The sequence below is a fragment of the Hyaena hyaena genome, unplaced genomic scaffold (assembly GCF_003009895.1).
Source record: "Hyaena hyaena isolate Hyena2069 unplaced genomic scaffold, ASM300989v1 scaffold_821, whole genome shotgun sequence".
NCBI lineage: Eukaryota > Metazoa > Chordata > Mammalia > Carnivora > Hyaenidae > Hyaena > Hyaena hyaena.
Window position 1 is genome coordinate 574,284 of NW_024081452.1, and position 19,339 is coordinate 593,622.

A 19,339-nucleotide genomic window follows, 5' to 3' on the forward strand; every position below is an offset into this window, starting at 1 on the left:
AGAGTCTGTGACTCCCTCTCTCTCTGAGACCCTTCCCTGCTCATGCTGTCTCTCTCTCTCCTAGAAATAAATAAAACATTAAAAAAAATTTTTTTAAATAAAAAAAAAGAATATCTTCATGACTTTGGGAATAGGTAAGCTTAAGTTTCTTAAATAAAACATAAAATGTATTAAGTGTAGAGAAAAAGATTGATAAATTAACCTCATTAAATTTAAATGTTTTGAAACTGACTGTTATACCTGCTACCAACTTCTTATGATAGATTTTTCAGTTCCTATTCTATTTTTGCTTTCCAAATTCCTCACCATCCTCTGCTTTCTCTATGTCTTTCAGACTTTGTTCTCATCACAAAGATCCTACCTTAATTCCTACCTTTTCTCATAATTTATCCTTCATGTCCTTGTTTGGGGAATTTCTATAATGTTAAAGAGTTTCTAATCTGTTCTACTGAGCCTAGTAACTTTATTAGTACCACATTCAAAATTTGGATTTACTAGTGATAAGAAAATTGTGGTATATCCATACAATGAAATACCGATCAGTCATAAGTGGGAATGAACTGTTGATATACACAACAACATGGATTAATCTCGAAACAATTATGCTACCTGAAAGAAAATAGAAGAACAAAAAATACATATTGTATGATTCCATTTGTATAAACATCTGGAAAATGCAAACTAATCTATTGAGACAGAAAGCAGATCAATGGTTCCGTGGGATGGGAGCATAAGGGAGGAATGAAAGGGAGATGACACTGAGATGGAAGGGAACTTCGGGCAGAGGGACTGATGATGGGTTCATTATCTTGATTGTGGTCATGGGTGCCTGGTTACATGCAATTTCTTGTATTAGAAGTCTTCAGCAATTCTAATATTGGTTAAAAATGATAAGTGTCAATAAATTATGACAACATTTTTGGTATTTTAAGTCGTGTTTGTTTATTACTCAGCCAACAACATAGCTAATCTATTTTTTTTTTTTTTTGCATGGTCAACATTCTTTTTATTTTAATTTTTTAAAATTTATTTTTTAAATTTACATCCAAGTTAGTTAGCATATAGTGCAACAGTGTTTTCAGGAGTAGATTCCTTACACGTTTAGCCCATCCCCCCCAACCCCTCCAATAACCCTGTTTGTTCTCCATATTTAAGTCTCTTATGTCTTGTCCCCCTCCCTATGTTTATATTATTTTTGCTTCCCTTACCTTATATTCATCTATTTTGTATCTTAAAGTCCTCATATGAGTGAAGTCATATGATATTTGTCTTTCTCTGACTAATTTTGCTTAGCATAATACCCTCTGGTTCCATCCACGTAGTTGCAAATAGCAAGATTTCATTCTTTTTGATTGCTGAGTAATACTTCATTGTATATGTATACCACATCTTTATCCATTCATCCATTGATGGGCATTTGGGCTCTTTCCGTACTTTGGCTGTTGTGGATAGCACTGCTATAAGCATTGGGGGTACATGTGCCCCTTTGAAACAGCACACCTGTATCCCTTGGATAAATACCTAGTAGTGCAATTGTTGGGTCATAGCATAGTTCCATTTTTAATTTTTTGAGGAACCTCCATACTATGTTCCAGTAATCTATTTTTTAAAGTGTCTAATACACAAGTGTATCATTCTCCATTAGAATCAAAGACAGAATTTGTATATAATGCTGAAAAGGTGGGGAATTCCTTGCTGGATATGGTATTTCTTTTCTATTCAATACTTTTTCAAAGTGTGTGTCTCTGGATCGCTTGAATTAGAATGACCTGAAATGTTTGTCAAAATGCAAATTCCCACACCAGAAATAGCGGGAACTTCCTTAATAAATAAATTAATTAATTAATGTCGGAGGCCAGCTCCGGCAGGTCCAGGGGTCCCTGAAGGATGGACGGTGTCGGTGAGAGAGAGAGTGAGAGAGCCCTGATATTCTTTCTGATCACCAGGCAGGCATCTCTGTCCTGTCGGTTTTGGTGTCTTTATTTAAAGGTTCAGCAACAACATGAAGTCAGAGAAAAGAATTTCTTACAATGGGAGGCCTTTTGTGATATCAATTGCAGAAATTATTCTGACCAAGGAAATAACAGAATGTTCTTAGTGAAAAACAGGATAACATGTAAGTTAAATTGTATATAGATAAGCTAGGAGTCATTCTGTCTGGCTCTCAAGAGGATGAATGTTTCTGAATTGGTTTGTTTGTGGAAACTAACATGGGGGCCCTAAATGTGTCCATCTTTGCACCTGGGTTTATGCTTTAGCTACTCTTATCTATCCTCATCCCACCTGCCAGTGTAAGGGAGGGTGTTTGTGGAATATAGGCATCTAGGAAGGAACTGCTATGCTTCACCAATTAGCAAAGATATATGTAGTAACTATGTTCTGCCCTTAACCCCAAAATAGGCTCTTTGTCTCGGGGCCAGGCTCAATTGTAATTTTTGTGTTCTCAACCCCCTTTATTATCTAAGTCTTGGATCTGCAAGGCCCATAGGAAGAGCCTTTTGACAATCATCCACAGAGCTTTCATCTAAAATCTCTTTTGTAAAGGCAGGAATATGCTTTTCCTTATGAGGTATCTGTGTTCAGAATATGGGTCTCATGTGGAATATTGTGAGGCCTGGTCAATACCAGCAGGCTCATCTCTAACATGAGCCAGTAGTAGCAGAAGGAGATACTAGTTTTCATTTCTCATGGCAGGAGCTGTGCAAACACTGCCATTTCCTTGCTGTAACTGCCATCCAGAGAGGCCAGTGTGGCTCCCAGCAAATTAGATATTTATTTTCAGCAAATACTATAATTAATGTGATAATATAAGCATTTCTCTGAAAATGATGGAGCTCAGTATTACCATTACTACTCCAGCATCTAACCAGAAGGCCAAATTAGAAAACTAAGAGATGAAAAGACATGAAAGTAATGGAATAACTGATGTACCTGATTTCAGACTTACTACAAGGCTATAGTAAACACGACCGTGTGGCATTGGTCAAAGAATAGACAGATCAATGGAATGGAATAGAATAGAGATACCAGTAATATTTATCCACACAAATGTAGTCAGCTGATCTTTGACCAAAGGAGCAAAGGCAATTCAAAGGAGGAAGGATAATCTTTTCAACAAATGTGCTAGAATAAGTGGACATCCAGAAACATAAACACAAACAAATACAAACCTTAAACCTGTCACAAACATTAACTCAAAATGGATCATAGACCTAACTGTACAAAACTGTAAGACCTCCTAGAGGATAACATAGGAAAAAAATCTATGTGCCCTTGAATTTGGCAATAACTTTTCAAACAAAACAAAAGCACGACCCATGAAAGAAAACATTGGAAGTTGGACTTAATTAAAATTAAAAACTCTATTCTGCAAAAGAGCTGATTAAAAGAATGAAAAGACAAACCATAGACTGAGAGAGTCTTTGCAAAACACATATCTAATTTTTTTAAAAAAAAAACTATTTCTCAAAATATACAAAGAATTCTTGAAACTCAACAGCAAGAAAATAAACAACTTGATTTTTATTTATAGTTTATTTTTGACAGAGAGCATGCATGACAGAGGGGGCAGACAGAGAGGGAGAGAGGATCTCAATCAGGCTCCAAGCTGTCAGTGCAGAGCCCAACTTGGGGCTCAATCTCATGAGCCGAGAGATCATGACCTGAGCCAAAACCAAGAGTCAGATGCTTAACTGACTGAGCCACCAGGTGCCCCCAAACAACTTGATTTTTTTAAATGAGCACAAAATATGAATAGACTCCTCACCAAAACAGATATCCAGATAACAAACAGCATTTGAAAAGATGTTTAGCATTATATGTCATTAAGGAGTTGCAAAATTAAAACAATGAGATACTACTACACACTGCTTAGGATAGGGAAATTAGAAAATATTGACAATATCAAGTGCAGGTGAAAATGTGGAGCACATGAACTCTCACTCCTTGCTGGTGAGAATGCAGAATGAATTCTGGAAGAATAAAGGAAGAATTACTTCCAATAACCTTGGAAGATAGTGTGGGAGTTTTTTCTGAAAATTAAACATACTTTTATAATACGAATCAGTAATTTCACTCTTTAGTATTTACCTAAAAGAGTGGAAACTTTTTTTTTTTCAAAATTGTAGTTAAATTCTAGTTAGTTAACATACAGTGCAGTGTTGGTTTCAGGAGTAGAAGCCAGTGATTCATCACTTACATACAACACCCAGTGCTCATCATAACCACTGCCCTCAATGCCCCCATCACCCATCTAGCCCATCCCCCAACTGCCTCTCTCTATCAACCCTCAGTTTGTTCTCTGTCTTTAAGAGTCTCATATGGCTTGTTTCCCTCTCTCTTCCCCCCCCCACTTCCCATATGTTTATCTGTTTTGTTTTTTAAATTCCACATATGAATGAAATTATATGGTATTGTCTTTCTTTGACTTATTTCACTTAGCATAAGTGATCCCTTTTGAGTTAATTCTAGCTCCATCCACGTCATGACAAATGGCAAGATTTCATTCTCTTTGATGGCTGAGTGATATTCCACTGTGTATATATACCACGTATTCTTTATCCACTCATCACTAAATGGACATTTGGGCTCTTTCCATAGTTTGGTTATTGTTGATAATGCTGCTATAACATTGGGCTGTTCGTACTCCTTCATATCTGTATTTTTGTGTCCTTTGGGTAAATACATAACAGTGCAATTGCTGGATCATAGGGAAGCTCTAATTTTAGTTTCTTGAGGAACCTCCATACTGTTCTTCAGAGTGGCTGCACCAGTTTGCATTCCCACCAGCAGTGCAGGGTGAACTGTTCTATATCTTCATGGTCAAATGCAGTAGCCACTAGCCACATGTGGTAGGGTAACTGAGGAATTGAATTTTAAATTGCATGTAATTTTAACTAATTTAAACGTAAATAGATCATATGGTTGGTGGCTACCATATTGGACAGTGCAGGTCTATTGATGAAGAGACCAGATCAAGGAAGAACTTGCATCTCGTGTAAGGTGAACTGAATTTTCTCCTATAGTAATGGGAGGTCTTCAAAGGACCGTACATAGAGAACTATATGATCGGCTTTGCCTTTGGGAATGGAGCAGGCTGGAAGCAAAGGAAACATGTAAGAGATTCCAGTAATGGACCTCAGAACATAGTAGTTAGGGAAGGGAATGGCTATGAGACATGATTAAAAGGTAGGATATATAGGCTTAGTGACAGATCTGAGTGTGAAGGATTAGGGAGGGAGAGAAGCAGAGTTATCCAAAGAAGGTTTGGGGCTGCTTAAATCCCTGGGCCTGTTATTAAGTCAAAGGCAACTCATCCTAATAAAGAATGAAGAGAGTGGAACTGGTTCGGAGAGAAGGTTGGTGTTAGAGATAATGAGCTTGGAGTGGACTGAGAAATCCAGGTGATACATCATTTCTTGCAGTGTGTCAGGAGGAACTGGCAATCCAACCTGCCTCATAGAGGGACAGTTGAAGGGAGATAACTTGATGGATCTTTGGCCTTTATTTGGTCATAAGAAGACAGCTGCTGAAAGTGGAATGTAGCTCTTTTATAATTTCGGCAAACTTGGAAGGGGAGCCAAAAAATTCCTCCTCACAAAAATGAAGATTTATGGGCTCTAGAGCAAGGTGAGCTCCTTGATAATTGAGAAAATAATCTTCTTTTAATAACGATTCAGATTGTACCAAATTAAAGTCCACCTTGGGAGCTATGCATTGGGGTCCCCATCATGGGAGGAAATAACAAAGATGAAATTCAATCTGGAACCAAATCCTCCCCTCCCCCCTCCCCCCATGCCCGCCTCCAACCCCTGGTCTCCTAGAAGTCTTGTAAGCTTAGTTAACTCAGCCCCCCCCTTCTGAAGCCCAGGCACCACTGGAAACTGCTCAGCTCTAGTTTGAGGCATGGAGGGAAGGGGAGAAGACAGGGCAATCTCTTCTTGGGGATGTGTAAAGGGGTGCTTGGGGATAGGTAGGGGATCCTGAAGCAGGAGAGCCAAGGTAGAGTCAGAAGTTCTTCTGGAGACCTATAATTTAAATGCTTCCTCTTTTCCTTCTAACATTGTTATTTCCTTATGAAATTTCTCCAACCCTTCAGTAAAGATGTTAAAGACTTCCAAAATTTCTCTCTCTCTCTTTTTTTTTTCATTCACCCACACATATACTTACCTCCTTTATCCAAATAATCTGGTGTGACTATTTCATCCCAGGCTCTGTTCTTAGGTCTTGGAAATTCCACAAAACATGTTACTTGCCTTCAAGGAGCCTACGGCCTACTAGAAGAGACAGACAAGAAAATAGACTTCCCTAGATTATTAACAGCTCTGTCAAATCTAAGTACTGTGGGGAAGGGGAACGGGGAGTGATTGCTTCATGGGTATGGAATTTTCTTTTGGGAATGAAACATGTTTTGGAATTAGAGATTAAGGTTTAGGATCCTAAACCCAATATTGTCAGGTCAGAGAAAGCTTCATAGAAGATATGATTTCTGAAAACATGGAGAAATTAGTCAGGTGAAGAGGGAAAAGGGACATCATATAGAGAGAGTAACCTATATGCAAGGGAGGCCAGTGAGTAATCCAACATGGTTGGAAAATGGTAAGAGTGTTCTGGGAGAAGGAGGGAGGCAGTTGCAAGAGCTGAGGTTGGGTGGATGGAGCTGAGATCAGATCATGAAGGCCCTTATATTCCATGCCTAGGAGTTTGGACTTCACCCCAAAGCCACTCAGAAGCCTTCATGAGATTTTAAGCAGGAGAATGACACAATCAGATTCATATTTTTGAAACATCATTTTAGCACAGGCAAAGATTTGGAGGGTATAACACCGAAGTCAGGGAGCTCAATTGGTTGGCTGTTCCAGTAATCCAGACAAGAAAAGATAATTGCTTCAGTTAATTCAGAAGTGGGAATGGAGAGAACTGAGTGGATTTGAGAGACATTAATGAAGACTTGGCTCTTAAAGATTGGGGAAATGGGTGTGGGAGTGGGTGAATAAAAGACCAGAAGACACTCGCAGTAATATTGTCCACATACACAAAATAGGTAAGTCGGGTGTATCATCAGAGTTCATCATGGGGAACTCACAAGGGGCACTACTCCTCTCTCCAGACTTAGACTTGAGAATCACTGCCACAGAGCCTATAATAGCAAAGGTATTGTTATGCTTGGATCCTATTTTCCTGATTGGGATTACAAGGAAAAATAATTTTAAGAAAAAACCACTACTGCCTCCACTTTTTTTTTTAGAGGTTTGAATTTCATGATAATAGAATTCACAGCTTTAATTTTTTTCATTTTGTGTTTTTATAATTTTGATTCTTTTTTAATACATGAAAGAGCAGGACCCCATGCTTGGGTATCTGCAGTAAAAGTTTCAATTTCCCCCTGATTTGTGAAAATCTGGTCCTAAGGTTTGTTGTTTGTCTACTGGCTGATTCATGTGATGGGCAAAAAGATGGGAAACAAAGAATTAATGTTTTCACTCATTTGTTACCTTTAAGAAAAATGTATTTATTTATTTTTGAGAGAGATAACACAAGCAGGCGCCAAGCTGTCAGTGCAGAGCCAGACGCAGGGCTCAAACCAGTGAACCAAATGATCATGACCTGAACCAAAGTTGTAAACTTAACCAACTGAGCCACCCAGGTGCCCCTCATCATTTGCTACCTTTAAAGGTAGTTGGCAGGGGCGCCTGGGTGGTTCAGTTGGTTAAGCATCCAACTTCGGCTCAGGTCATGATCTCACAGTTCGTGGGTTCAAGCCCTGCGTGGGGCTCTGTGCTGACAGCTAGCTCAGAGCCTGGAGCCTGCTTCGGTTTCTGTATTTCCCTCTCTCTATGACCCTCCCCTGCTCATGCTGTCTGTCTCTCTCTCAGAAATAAATAAAACATTTAAAAAAATTTTTTTCATTTAAAAAATAATTTTTTTTAAAGGTAGTTGACAATCATAAAGAAAAGTGGATTTTTAAAAATAGTTTTAAAAAATAATTTATTTATTTAAGGTATGGTTGACATGCAATATTAGTTTCAGGTGTACAACATAATGAATAAACTCTTAAAAACCTCCTGAAATGCTTACCAAGATAAATGTAGTTATCACCTGCCATCATTTGTCACCATACAACATTCTTACAATATTATTGATTTTTTTCCCCCCAGGTTATGCTTTGCATACCTGCACACTTGTGACTTATTTCTTTTATGACTGCAAGTTTGTAACTCTTAATTCCCTTTACCTACTTCACCCATCCCCTCACTACCCTCCTCTGTGGCAACCACCAATTCTCTGTACCTATGGGTCTGTTTCTGTTTTGGTTGTTCAATCATTTTATTTTTTAAATTCCACATGTAAGTGAAATCATATGATATTTGTCTTTTTCCATCTGACTTATCTCACTTAGCATAATACCATCTAGGTCTACCTACATTGTTGCAAATGGCAAAGTTTCATCCTTTTTTTATGGCTGAGTAATATTCTATTGTGTGGAAATATCACATCTTTATCCAGTCATCTATCCTTGGACACTTGGGTTGCTTCCATATCTTGGCTATTGTAAATAATGCTGCAGTAAACATGGGGGTGCACAATCTTTTTGAATTGGTGTTTTCTTTGGGTAAATACCCAGTAGTGGAATTACTAGGTCATAGGATAATTATATATTTAATTTTTTGAGGAATGTCCATACTGTTTTCCACACTGGCTATAACAGTTTACATTTCCAGCAACAGTACGTAAGGGCTCCTTTTTCTCTACATCCTTGCCAACGCTTGTTGTTTCTTCTGTTGTTGATTTTAGCCATTCTGGCAGTAGTGAGGTGACATCTCATTGTGGTTTTGATTTGTATTTCCTTGCTCATGAGTGGTGTTGAGTATCTTTTCATGTTTCTGTTGGCCATCTGTGTGTATTTTTTGGAGAAATGTCCGATCATGTCTTTTGCCCATTTTTTAATTGTATTATTTGTTTTTTGGGTGTTGAGTTATATGAGCTCTTTACCTATTTTGGATATTAACCCCTTATCAGATATATTATTTGCAAATATCTTCTCCCATTAGGTGGGTCATCTTTTGTTTTGTTGATTGTTCCCTTCACTGTGGGGGGAAAAAAACTTTTTATATTGGTGTAGTCCCAATAGTTCAATTTTGCTTTTCTTTCCCTTGCCAAGGGAGACATAGCTAGAAAAATGTTTCTGTAGTGATGTCAAAGAGATTACTGCCTATGTTTTCTTTAGGAATTTTATGGTTTTGGGTCTCACATTTAGGTCTTTAATCTATTTTGTGTTAATTTTTGTGCATGGTGTAAAAAAGTGGTCCAGTTTCATTGTTTTATATGTAGTGTCCAGTTTTCCCAATAATATTCGTTGAAGAGATTGTCTTTTTTACTATTGTATATTCTTGCCTCCTTTGTCATAGATAAATTGACCACATAAGCATAGGTTTATTTCTGGGCTCTTTATTCTGTCCCATTGATCTATGTGCTTTTTTTTTTTTTTTTCTGTGCCAGTACTGTACTATATAGATTACTATACCTTCATAGTATATCTTGAAATCTGGGATTATGATACCTCCAGTTTTTTTCTTCGTTTTTAAGATTGCTTTAGCTATTTGGGGTCTTTTGTGGTTTCATACAAATTTTGAGATTATCAGTTCTAGTTCTGTGAAACCTGCTGATGATATTTTGATAGGGATTGCATTAAATCAATAGATTGCTTTGGGTAGTATGGATATTTTAAAAATATTTGTTCTCCTAATCCATGAGCATGGAATGTCTTTCCATTTGTTTGTGTCATCTTCAGTTTCTTTCATCAATGTTTTAAAATTTTTAGAGTACATGTCTTTCATTTCCTTGGTTAAGTTTATCCCTAGGTATTTTATTATTTTTGGTGCAGTTTTAAATGGGATTGTTTTCTTAATTTCTCTTTCTGCTACTTCATTATTAGTATATAGAATTGCAACAGATTTTTGTATACTGATTTTGTATCCTGCAAATTTACTGAATTCACTTATCAGTTCTAGTGTGTTTTTTTTTTTTTTTTTTGTGAAATCGTTTGGGTTTTCTAAATATAGTATCATGTCATCTGCAAATAGTAAAAATTTTATTTCTTCCTTACTAACTTGCATATATTTTATTTCTTTTTCTTGTCTGATTGCTGTGGCTAGGACTTCTGGTACTATATTGAATAAAAATGATAAAAGTGGACATCCTTTTAAAAAAATTTTTTTTAATGTTTACTTATTTTTGAGAGAGAGAGAGTGCTGGGGAGGGGCAGAAAGAGAGAGGGAGACACAGAATCCAAAACAGTCTCCAGGCTCCAAGCTGTCAGCACATAGCGTGATGTAGGGCTTGAATTCACCAATGGTGAGATCATGACCTAAGCCAAAGTCAGATGCTTAACTGACTCAACCACCCCACAGCCCCTAAGAGTGGACATCTTTGTCTTGCTCCTGATCTTAGGGGAAAACTCTGTTTTTCTCCATTGGGTATGATATTAGCTGTGGGTTTTTTTTTTAAAAAAGTACAACATTCTTGAGGGTAATCCTTTTAACTCTGAGATAAAACATTTAATAAAATGTAGGCCACTTCCTCTAGTATGACTTCCATCACAATTGGTTTGCTCTATTTATTTAGGTTAGGTTAAATCCACTACTGAATGTAGGTTTGTACTCTGCTGTAAGTAATCTGGTGGACTTAAAGTCCTTCATTTTTATTTTTTTATTTTTTAAGTTTTATTTATTTTGAGAGACAGAGATTATGAGTCAGGAAGGAGAGAGGAGAAAGAGAACACCAAGCAGGTTCTGTGCTGTCAGCACAGGGCTCCACATGGGGCTGTATCTTACGGACTGTGAGATCATGACCTGAGCAGAGATCATAAAGCAGACACTTAACCAACTGAGTCACCCAGGAGCTCTGAATGTCCTTTCTTTTTAAACGAAACTGATAACCGTTCTCATGCTGTCTTTTTCTCAAGGTAAATATATCCAATTCCTACCTTTTTACTTTTTTTTCTGACAAGATTCTTTTTATCATTCTCTGGAGACACTCTTGTTCCTCCATATTTCTTTTTAAATTTCTGCCATGTTAAAACTAGGGAACATTAGTTCTATAAGGACCAGAAGTCCATTAAGTCATAATAGTTTCATACTTGATTTTTTCAGTAATAACACAGATAAAAGTAATATCTAATATTTAATGATTCTTTTATTTATATAAGACATATGCTAAATGCTTTATAAATATTGCCTCATTTTATGCTCACAACTCTGTGAGGTAGATGCTATTATTATCATCTCTGTTTTATAAATGAGAAATTTGGGGGCACCTGGCTGGCTCTAGCCTGTGGCTCTTGATCTTGGGGTCATGAGTTCAACTCCGACATTGGATGTGGAGTCTACTTAAAGTAAATAAATTTAAATAAGATATTTGGACTGTTGAAAGGTTTATAGATGAACTATTACCACTATAATATTGTATAATAACTACCAGAAAATTTAGTGGTTGAAGACAGCATTTATTTATTATCACACATCTACAGGTTGTCTGGAGTTGGGCTGATCTAGGTCAGGCCCAAATGGATAGCTGTATATCTCACTGAGACTGGTTTAGGCAATTTTGCTCCATTATATTCTCATTCTTCTCCTGGGAACAAAGAGCTAGCCAGGCTATGTTCTTCTAATGGTAGTGACACAGTTTCAAGGGAAAGAAGAAATGTGGGGTCTCTTAAGGCCTTGGCTCTGAACTTGGAACACTGTCACTTTCACACATCCCATTGGCCAAAGCAAGTCATATAAGTAAGCTCAAAGTCAAAGCTAGTGGGGGTGGGGGGGTGGGGAAGGATACAAGTCCATAGTAAGGATGTGCAAGCCAGGAGAAGTGGAGAATTAGAACCAATAATTCAGAATAGCACAAAAGGCTAAAGGGTATTTCCAAAGACACACTTATTGTAGGTAGCAGTTACGGTTTGAATTTGCCTGAATGTAGCAGAAAACTTAAATACAATGACTTAATGAGGTAGAAGTTTACTTTTTCTAATGTTATGGGAGGTCCAGAGGTAGCTAGTTAAGAAGACTGATAGGACTGCTCTATAGTATCACCAGGAACTCAGATTTTTGTTCAACCCTCCTTAAGGTGTGGTCCTCATCTTCATGTTCACAATAGGCTGGAATTTCAGCTAGTACAATCTCATTTCAAGTACAAAGAAAGGGAAGGAGATAGACATAAAATGAAAGGACTTTCTCTGATACCCTATCTAGTGATTCCATTGATAGCTCATTGGCCAGGACCATGTCACATGCCACCACCCCTGGATGAAAGAGGGGGTAAGATATCTTTTTGTTTTGTTTTGTTTTTCAGTATGGAACACTGTCATTCACAACACAATCACATAATCAAGTTTAGTAAGAAGGAAAAGAAAATTGATATTAAGTGGGCAATTAGCAGTATCAGACACATTCGGGAAGTATTTGTGCCAAGATTTGTCTATTCATTTAAAATTATACTTAAAAATTAAAATAAAATTGTACTTAATATGATGACATTCTTAGCATCTTAAGAATATTTAATATTCTAATTTATAAGTAATACCTGCTCATGAAAGACATTTCGGTAGATATCTTAAAGTATAAAGAAGAAAACAGCCATAATCTCATTGCTCAGATAGCACCACTGTTAAGATTTTGCTAGATCACTTTCATTTTGGTTGCTTTACCTTGTATATTTAGTTTCCAAATTGCACTCAGTCTCTACAAATAGTCCCCTCTCCCCATTATTTTTTTCTTCATTTTGTTTTATAGGCAATATATACTCATTATAGAAAAACTAGAGATATTAGACAAGTATAAAGAAATAAAAATAATAGCTTACTCATATTCAGATAAGGAATAAATAAAATAAAATGAATAATCGGGGTGCCTGGGTAGCTCAGTTGGTTGAGCATCTGACTCTTGATTTCGGCTCAGGTCATGATCCCAGGGTCATGGGATCCAGCCCTGAGTTGAGCTCTGTGCTGAAGATTGATTAAGATTCTCTCTCTCTCAAATAAAGAATAAAAAAAAATATATATAATAATAATAAATAAAATGAATAATAATTTACCCTTACTCAAATACAGACACTGCAACTGAGGTTATACTGTGTACACATTTTGCATTTGGCTTTTAAAAATATAAGACAAACACTTAAGGATTTTGTTTACATTATTTTGAATATCTGCCTAATATTTCACTTTATCAACATTCTCTAAGTATCAGCTATTTAGATTTCCAATGTTTTACTATTACCTATCTTGCTACTCTAAACATCTATTTTTGCACAAGCTTCATCCACATTCTAGGAAAATTTTCTAGAAGGGGAAAATAAATAAAATCCTTTGATATTATGACTTTCACTTTTTTGTATTCATTTATTTCCTAGTAATCTGAGAAAGTCTTTAAGCAAATCATATCCCATACACAGTTGACCCTTTAACAACATGGATTTGAATGGCACAGGTCCTCATATATGTGGATTTTTTTTTGGTACAATACAGTAGTGTAAATGTATTTTCTCTTCCTTATGATTTTAATAACATTTTTTCCCTCATTGTAAGGATACAGCGTATATTACATACAACATACAAAATGTGTGTTAATCAATTGTGTTATGGGTAAGCTTCTGGTCAACAGCAGGCTATTAGTAATTAAGTTTTTGGGGAGTCAAAAACTTTTGATTTCTGAGGGAGGATGTGTGGGTTGGAGCACTTAACCCCAAAGATGTTTAAGGGTCAACTGTCTTTGTTTGCTGTTTCAGAAAAATTCTGGCAATAGCCTGTTTGAAAATAAAACTCGTTGATACTGATTTCTAGTATCGGTTTAATCCTATTTTGTACTTTCACATCATTAGGCAGGCCTAATGAACATTACTGTTAAGGAACAAAACCTCATTATCCCAACTCTGGTCATGGGTGTGTCCTTATCATGTGCTTCCTGAATGTGCGGTTTTCTCTTCTGGCAGCTTACACCAGCTGTTCTTCCTTTGAACAGGTCATGAAGTTAAACTGTGATCCTTTTTTTTTAAAACAACTAGATACTTTTATATAAACTCCATACAGACCCTCCATTTTCTCAGCCTCTCCAAACCGGATCCTGTGTCTCCTGACTCCGTTTTAAAGGCCATAGATTCCCACACTCGCAAGTGTTAGCCTTAAAAATAAAGCTGTAGGTAGTGCCTCGGTGGCTTAGTTGGTTAAGTGACCGACTTTTGATTTGGGCTCAGGTCATGATCTCAGGGTCTGTGAGTTCCACCCCTGCATTTGACTCTGTGCTGACTGCATGGAGCTTGCTTGGAATTCTCAGTCTCCCTCTCTCTCTGCCTCTTCCCCCCAATAAATATATAATTATTAAGAAAAATAAAGCTTCAGTTAGTTCACTAGCAAAATGAGTTTATTCAGAAATAACAGATGGCTGCAATTTGGGATAAGACAGTTAAGCAAAACCAACAACGCAAAGGAACATTTAATTGAGAAGGAGGAAGTTGGGAGGGGCTGTTTTGAATAAAAGTCCACTGGAGAAAAGCACGAGTTTAGGGCGATGAAGGTTTCTCATTGGCTGAGTTGCAGGGGTAGTCAATTTCTTATAGGCTGCAATATACATCTTTCTCTGTTGGGGCCTGTCATTGGTGATTCTTTCCTTTTGAGGGTTCTGCTGTTGGAAGTCTGTAACTGACAATTCTGCCCGTAATTTAATGGTGGAGACCTAGGGCCTCCCCCTACCAGGCTCCCCTTCTAGCCTCCCAAGTGAGCTTTAGTGAGGTTTCCTTTTGTTAATTTTTCACAAAAATAAATACTCATTTTTTTTTGGAAATCTTGTGTTTTTAAACACTTAACCACTGAGGTGTAGTGAACCTGCCTTTCTCTAACTCTGGTTTAGGACCTTCCATATTTTGTTTGTTTCTGTTTTAAAAACATCCTTGCCCATACGTCACGGGAGCATCTGCAGTTTGGGCCCACCCTCGCCGTCCTACGTTGGTCCCGCCCCTGCCGGCCACGCCCCTGCCGGCCGCAGCGTTCCATCTCCATGGTTACCGGGCTCACGCCGAGGACCCTGCGGCTTACCCTGAGGTTGGGCAAAGCCGGGGAAGAGGGAAACAGTCGTATAGACTAGCCGCTAGCTCTCCAAGCCACGGTAACCCCACCCGGGGCTCTGCGCCCCTCAGCCGCGAGGCGGGAGCATGGGCAGCGGGTAGAGCCTCTGGGGCTGGAGACTGTGCAGCCTCGGTTGAGACTTAACTGTCGGTCAAAACTCCTTTCCTGGTGCCTAGGCTGAGCCGAAACAGGTTGCTTCCGGCTGGAGTCGCCCAGGTCCGCAGGTCAGACCTCTAACTCGCACTGAGCGGGCATCTGAGCTTCGGGTCTCTGCTGGGTACTACTCGCACCCCGAAAGGGCAGAAATCGGGCTTCCAGTGGGGCGGAGGAGGGTACTACAGGGAGTCAGTAGCGAACCCACGCGCCGGGCTTCACGTCTTTCGCGAACGCCCACAGACATGGGCGCGCACGTAGACCGGCAGCTAACACTTTCTGAGTACTAGTTACACGCTGTTTTTTTTTTTTTTTAATGTTTTAGTTTTTGAGAGAGAGAGAGAGACAGCGTGAGCAGGGGAGGGTCCCTGAGAGAGGGAGACACAGAATCCAAAGACAGGCTCCAGGCTCTGAGCTAGCTGTCAGCACAGAGCCTGACGCAGGGCTCGAACCCACGAACCGAACCGTGAGATCATGACCGTGAGATCATGACGTGAGCCGAAGTTGGACGCTTAACCGACTGAGCCACCCAGGCGCCACAGGAAAGAGAATTTAGATGAGCCAAGAAAAAATTGTTTTCCAAGAATCTTCTATAATTAGTAAAGTTTACTTAATGAATGTGGTGGAATAAGCGTTTCGTCTTTCAAACGAATCTGCCACCTGCAGATCGAGCTGGTGTTTCTCATTAGATCTACCTACCCAATACTGTTTAGTCATCCAATTAAATATATATTATAAATATACTTTTGGTGACTACTCTCATTTAAATTGTCAACCTAAAAACAAGAAACCAGTTCAAGAGGCAAGACAGTTGTTGGGAAAAAAGGATTGGGGGCGGGGATGTACAGATTTACGTAGAAACCCAAATAGTGTACTGATTAAGGGAGGTGGCCTCAGGGTTTTTATGGGGGAAAAAAGTTTAGGTAAGTTTTTTAAAAAAGCTCATTGGTGCTGACAGGCAGGGCTAGATTTATACTTCATTGGTCAGGTGAAGGAGTCACTAGTCAGAAGTTCGGATTTATCATCATGCTTTTCAAAAAGGATTTTCTTGTTCTTGCTGACTTCTTGGAATGTTGGCAGCTTGGCTTAATTCAAAGATTTAGAAAAGGGGACATGGGAGGCAGTTCCCTTGAAATGGCTGCTCCTGCTCTATTTTAAAAATGCCTCTAATGTCGTTTTCACAAAATGGGAACTATTTCAATCCCACTTTGAAGATCCAGTTGCTTTCTTTCATCAACAAAATCCCTCATTTTTATAAATATGGAAGTTTTTTAAATCTTTATAGATGCTAATAAATGCTAATAAGTTGATAAATGTATTACTCTTTACAAATATAATGAGAAATCTAAAGAGGAAAAATCATATATAAGTACTGTTATGGTGGTCAAGAATTGCACAGAGAGTAGAGCAAGAAGCAGGACAGAGTTTATATACTCTTCAAGGGAGGAGAGGGGCCATGTATCCAGAGAGAGGTCCCCAGAGCTTCTTTTGGGATGGGCCTTCTTTTTTTTTAAGTTTATTTATTTATTTTGAGAGAGAGAGAGGGAGCAAGCAGGGTAAGGGCAGAGAGAGATGGGGGAGAAAGAAAATCCCAAGCAATCTCCAAACCACCAGCACAGAGCTTAACGCAGGGCTTGAACTCACAAACTGTGAGATCATGACCTGAGTCGAAGGTTCAGAAGCTTAACCAACTGAGCCACCCAGGCGCCCCTGGGCCACCTAGCCTTTTAAAGGGTTTGTTTGTTTGTTTTTCTTTTTTAAGACTGTGAGAGGGTTGCAGCTGGGCCCATGATGGGTGTGGCGAGGGGGTTGATTCTCAGCCTGGTAGAGTAAGAGGTAGCAGGTTTCTCCAGAGGCTCTGTCTCGGGCTCGTCTGACATGTGGGTTGTGGTCAGGCTAGAGAAGAATACGTTTTGTAGTTGGGGTCTATTTTCTGACAACGTAGGGCCCTGTGACCTAGAAAAACAAAGAGTTAGGGCCACATGCAGCACCTGTGAATTTTGTCTGTAAGTTTGGCTGGGGGTCCGGGAGGTGATTGTTGCATAGAGTCATTTCAAATACAATTTTTAAAAAAACAATCATTGTTTTATTTAGCTAGAATGCCTCCCACTCAGGCCGAAAGTGTTATAAAGAATATCATTCGAGAAATAGGACAAGAATGTGCAGCCCATGGAGAGATCGTTTCTGAAACTCTGGCTGCTTTCATGGTAAGAATGAATATTTTTTTGAATTACTGCTTTATTAAAAAATAGCCTTAAGTGGTACCTGCTTCTCTTAAAATTCTGTGAAGCTTACCTAACTGTTATTCCATTGAAAACATTGAGACCATTGGAAAAGTTAGCAAAAAAATGTTTTTCTATGAAGCATGTCAGTTCTAGATATATAGAAACTGATTTAGAAGTTACTGATTTGTTTTGGAAACATCAATAATGGCATTTGTCAGAGTTTTAATGTGTATTTTTGTTCACTGTTATAAAAATTACTCATTGCCTTGGTCTTTCTATTCTTGCTTTTGGTTTAACGATACACAATAAAAATGTGATGAAATATTCAGATAGTTTCCCAATCTAAAGTCTAGTAGCTGCTTTCAAGTTATTTCTCCATATAATTCTTGAACACCGTATTCAAATTTGATCTTACTGCTTCCTTTCTTTGACTTCTAATGAAGGTGCTGATGAAATGGATGATAATAAAATCAGCTGAATAATCAACCCCTGAGTAATCAGGAGGCAGCTATTTAAAAAATAGAAACAACTTGTTTCATAATTATATGAGATAAAATGATTTAATAGATTATTTCCTACTTGCAGGTGAAAGCTGTTGTCTTGGACCCACGTAATGGCTTTAACATGGATAGAACCCTCATGAAAAGTGATGTACAGAAACTCGTTAAGGTGCTTATACAACAATTCTCAATTTTTAAATTATTTATTTGCAGTTCTGAACACAATATTTGTATTAGCCATTAATGCCTTGTTTCATGAAACAAGACCCTACCAACTAGTGGTACAAACAAATGTGAGATTTATTGTTTCTTATAAAGTCTAGAGATACACAGGTGGTTTTTCCTGGCTTCCTGAGCCAACATTGTGCATAGCTTTCATCCCATGGTTACAAGATAGCTACTCTGCCTCTAGGTAGGTGTGAGGGCAGAGGACAGAGGGCAAAATATGTGTGCCAATTGGGTCTGTCACTTTCTATTCAGAAAGTAAGAGCTTTCTCAGAGTTTTTCTCATCTGCTTATATTTATTGACAAGAATGATACTGCAAGTGAGCCTGGGACATTGATTTCTTTTTCTTTTTTTCAGTAGAACAACTTTTTGCCCCAGTCCAGATTGGGGCTGTTAGTAGGAAGGACGGGTGTGGGTAACGGCAGGTAGCAATACCTGCCACAATATTTTAGAGACCTCTTGTTATTAACCTAATGTTACATTGAGAACATTATTATTAAAAAAAAATTTTTTAGTGTTTATTTATTTTTGAGAGACAGAGTGCAAGCAGGGGAAGGGCAGAGAGAGAGGGAGATGCAGAATCCAAAGCAGGCTCCAGGCTCTGAGCTGTTAGCACAGAGCCCGACATGGGGCTAGAACCCACAAACTGTGAGATCATGACCTGAGCCAAAGTTGGACACTTAACTGACTGAGCTACTCAGGTGCCCCACACTGAGAACATTATTAACTGACATTATTAACAGTATAAAATATTATTAATAGTATAAAATTACATAGTACCAAATTAAGATTCATATAATTATTGATTCAGTGTAATTTGTGTTTTACAATTCTGACACCGTAGCAAATAATTCATACTTAGATCTCAAGTATATGTGCCTGAAAACTAGTTTTAAGAGCCAACGATGGCAGGAATTTTTTAGATATCATTAGTTTTTTCACGTTTTAAGTTTGACTCACTGAATATAGGTGCTTACATATTTATTTTCTAAATATTTCTGGATGTAGTTCCTAAAAATACAACATTTTTTTTCCTCCCAGGCTTAATGATTTTAATTTTAATTCCCTCCTTCCCACAAAGGGCTTTAAAGAAGCTTTGCCAAGCTTGTGTATGGATATTTTC

The 19,339-nt window shown here is 38.1% G+C and overlaps 1 protein-coding gene across 11 annotated transcripts in view; it reads left to right on the forward strand.

Annotated features, from left to right (window-relative positions):
* Positions 1-19,339, forward strand: part of CFAP206 (cilia and flagella associated protein 206) — a 74,755-nt gene that overhangs the window by 30,420 nt on the left and 24,996 nt on the right. For 6 of the 11 annotated variants that reach the window (XM_039219446.1, XM_039219454.1, XM_039219443.1 and 3 more), the window contains 2 exons: positions 17,360-17,472; positions 18,076-18,159. In XM_039219446.1, the coding sequence (XP_039075377.1) occupies positions 17,365-17,472; positions 18,076-18,159 (192 nt within the window). In that variant the 5' untranslated portion in view covers positions 17,360-17,364. Of the gene's footprint in view, positions 1-15,034; positions 15,337-17,359; positions 17,473-18,075; positions 18,160-19,339 lie in introns of those variants that run through there. The other 5 variants (XM_039219444.1, XM_039219450.1, XM_039219451.1 and 2 more) reach the window with 5 other exon arrangements.